Genomic DNA, 2,500 nt, shown 5'->3' with positions numbered 1-2,500 from the left:
CCTATTGGGGTTAATTAAAGCTGCAAGGTTTAATTTTTTCTTGGGGTTAGTTGAGGGAATATATATTTTAATATATTATTGGGCCACATAGAGAAATCAACCGAAGATATACCAAATTATACAGACAACGTTGTTTACCAATCTGCCCTCATTAAATGATGGTGAGTACAGTATCGAATGAAAATAGTTCTTTCCCCGCGAAATTGAGGGCTTTTTACTAGTATTGAGAAATTATCAAATTAGAAATAGATGCTATGACGTCATCATAACGTGAGTACACATAATTTGAAATCAATGCCACAAATCAAAAGCTAAACAAACCAATGACGTCATTCCATGATATCGGTCAAACTCCACTAATCAGAGTCATTGTAATATCCATCGAACGAATTACGTCTGTTAATCTTTCTAATCAGACTACTTAGAATTGGCAAAACTGCTAAAAATAGCATCAAGTTTTGATTCGTTGATTTTGGAATCCACCCTGACGACAAGAAATATAATAGTAGTTTACTATAATACTATCCTGACCTCCTCGCAACATTGTTAATAGGATTCAATAGTCTGATGTCACGTCCGCCAAGCAACGAGCAGCTTGGTTCTTAACAAAGAAAATTGGTACTTTTTATTCTTCATGCTGGCTAGAACTTTTTTAAACGTCATGTGATCAGAATGTATAAAAGTCAAATCTTGATCAGATGTATATTGCTTTATTCCTTTGGATTAACTTTTAAGCTCGTCGGAGAAGTATTTCATAAGGGCGTCCGCCTTTGTTCCGATAGTTTAGAACCAGTTGCTAAGTTACTATGCGTCATTACGAGGGAAGTGACGTCACGACTGTTGAAGCCTATTGTTGAAAAAAATACTTTCATCCAGATTGAGTGCCCATAATTGTTAAACACTAACCCCAACATTATGTTCCCTTTACACATGACTACCCCTTTCGACTTAGGTGTGAATGGGTACTTGTCCATAAAAGCCGTTATTATCTAGTAAATCGATAATCCTTGTTGATAAAGGCGTTTAGAACCGTATAAGTATCCATTACTGTTAAACTCTAACACCAGCAATATGCTGCCTTTACACATAACTACCCCCTTTCGACTTAAGTGTGAATGGGTACCTGTCTTTCAGAGCCATTTACAGGTAATAAGTCTAGTCAATCTATGAACAGTGTTGATAAAGGCGTATGAGAACCGCATGAGAAAATATTATTGTAAACTTCTAACCCCAGCATTATTTAGCCTTTACACAAACTACTTCACTGGACTCAGGTGTGAATGGGTACCTGTCTAAAATAGCAATATACACATAATACATCTTACCTTTTCCTCCTTGCCATTAATCTCCAAGTGTACAGTTCTGACTTGCTCGAAAGACGACCCGTTTCCCATGATGGTAGATGAGTATGTGTATGTACACGTCTGTGTGTTGTGTGTAGGTGTGTTGACTGTTGTAATCTAGTGCTTTTATAAAGCCTTGCAGGTGACCGTGTCACTGATATCTGGTGTCAAATATAAAAGATAAAAATACATTATTGACTTTACCTATAAATCTGAGTCAAGACTCAGCAATAAAATATACATAAATATGTAAAAAACAAAGATATATCATCAACATCCGTTTTTTTAAACGAGTTTTTATACAGCTTAATTTCCACTAAACGTGGTCAAAGGCTTTACAAAGGGGCCCTGACCAACAGCAACACGTAACAGCAAGAGACAAGATCCTATCATCATCATCATCATCATCATCATCAACATCATCATCATCATCATCATCATCGTTTCTAAAGCACGCGGTTGGGAAATCAAAGCACTAGAAGATATCATAATTGTTTGTAAAAAAATGTGTTTGTATGTGAAGTCCCAGGTTTGATAGTTTTTGCCAAGATAAGGATCAATTTTTAATCGATCAATATTTGAAGGACGAGTTTTCTGTCCTAAAGTTTTAAATACTGGTTTTGTCAGAGTACGGCAGTATTGATGCTATGCATTTAGTTATAAAGCTCAAAACATCCATAACGTAACAACACACAAAACTATGTGTAACTTTAAACTTTTATACAATTTAATGAGAACTGCTCATAAAAATGGCTGGCCAAAAACAATAACAAAGAGCTGAGTGATGTCATTTAAGTTCCTTCTATAGATAGTTCGAAGATGACGTCACTCAGGTCTTTGTTATTGTTTTTAGCCATCCGCATTTATGAGTAATGCTCACTTAACCTGACTATAAACGTTCGTGGATACACACAGTTTTTTTTTGTGTTGGTCCGTTATACTTCCGGATGGCAATGTTATGCGCTTCTTAGCCAAGCGCATACTATCTATACTGTTTTGAAATAATGGGCATGATCTATATTAACTTTCCATGTGCTCGAGGTCATTGGTCACATTGCAGAATGTGCTCAAAGCGGCCCGTATAGTGAAACGTGTCAACAGCTTTTGAAATATCTAACAACACGATCGGTCATTTTGTTCAGCTTGACACATGTGTA

General features: G+C 36.2%; 1 protein-coding gene across 1 annotated transcript in view; it reads right to left on the bottom strand.

Annotated features, from left to right (window-relative positions):
• Window positions 1–2,500, bottom strand: part of LOC144959619 (high affinity cGMP-specific 3',5'-cyclic phosphodiesterase 9A-like) — a 124,294-nt gene that overhangs the window by 79,639 nt on the left and 42,155 nt on the right. The window contains exon 4 of the mRNA XM_078892254.1: window positions 1,326–1,504. Coding sequence (XP_078748380.1) covers window positions 1,326–1,394 — 69 coding nt within the window. The 5' untranslated portion in view covers window positions 1,395–1,504. The remainder of the gene's footprint in view (window positions 1–1,325; window positions 1,505–2,500) is intronic.

The sequence above is a fragment of the Berghia stephanieae genome, chromosome 14 (assembly GCF_034508935.2).
Source record: "Berghia stephanieae isolate SIO BIC M18660-M18661 chromosome 14, UCSD_Bste_1.3, whole genome shotgun sequence".
Taxonomy (NCBI): domain Eukaryota; kingdom Metazoa; phylum Mollusca; class Gastropoda; order Nudibranchia; family Aeolidiidae; genus Berghia; species Berghia stephanieae.
The sequence above is the reverse complement of the archived record's forward strand: the minus strand, read 5'-3'. Positions and strand labels throughout refer to the sequence as shown.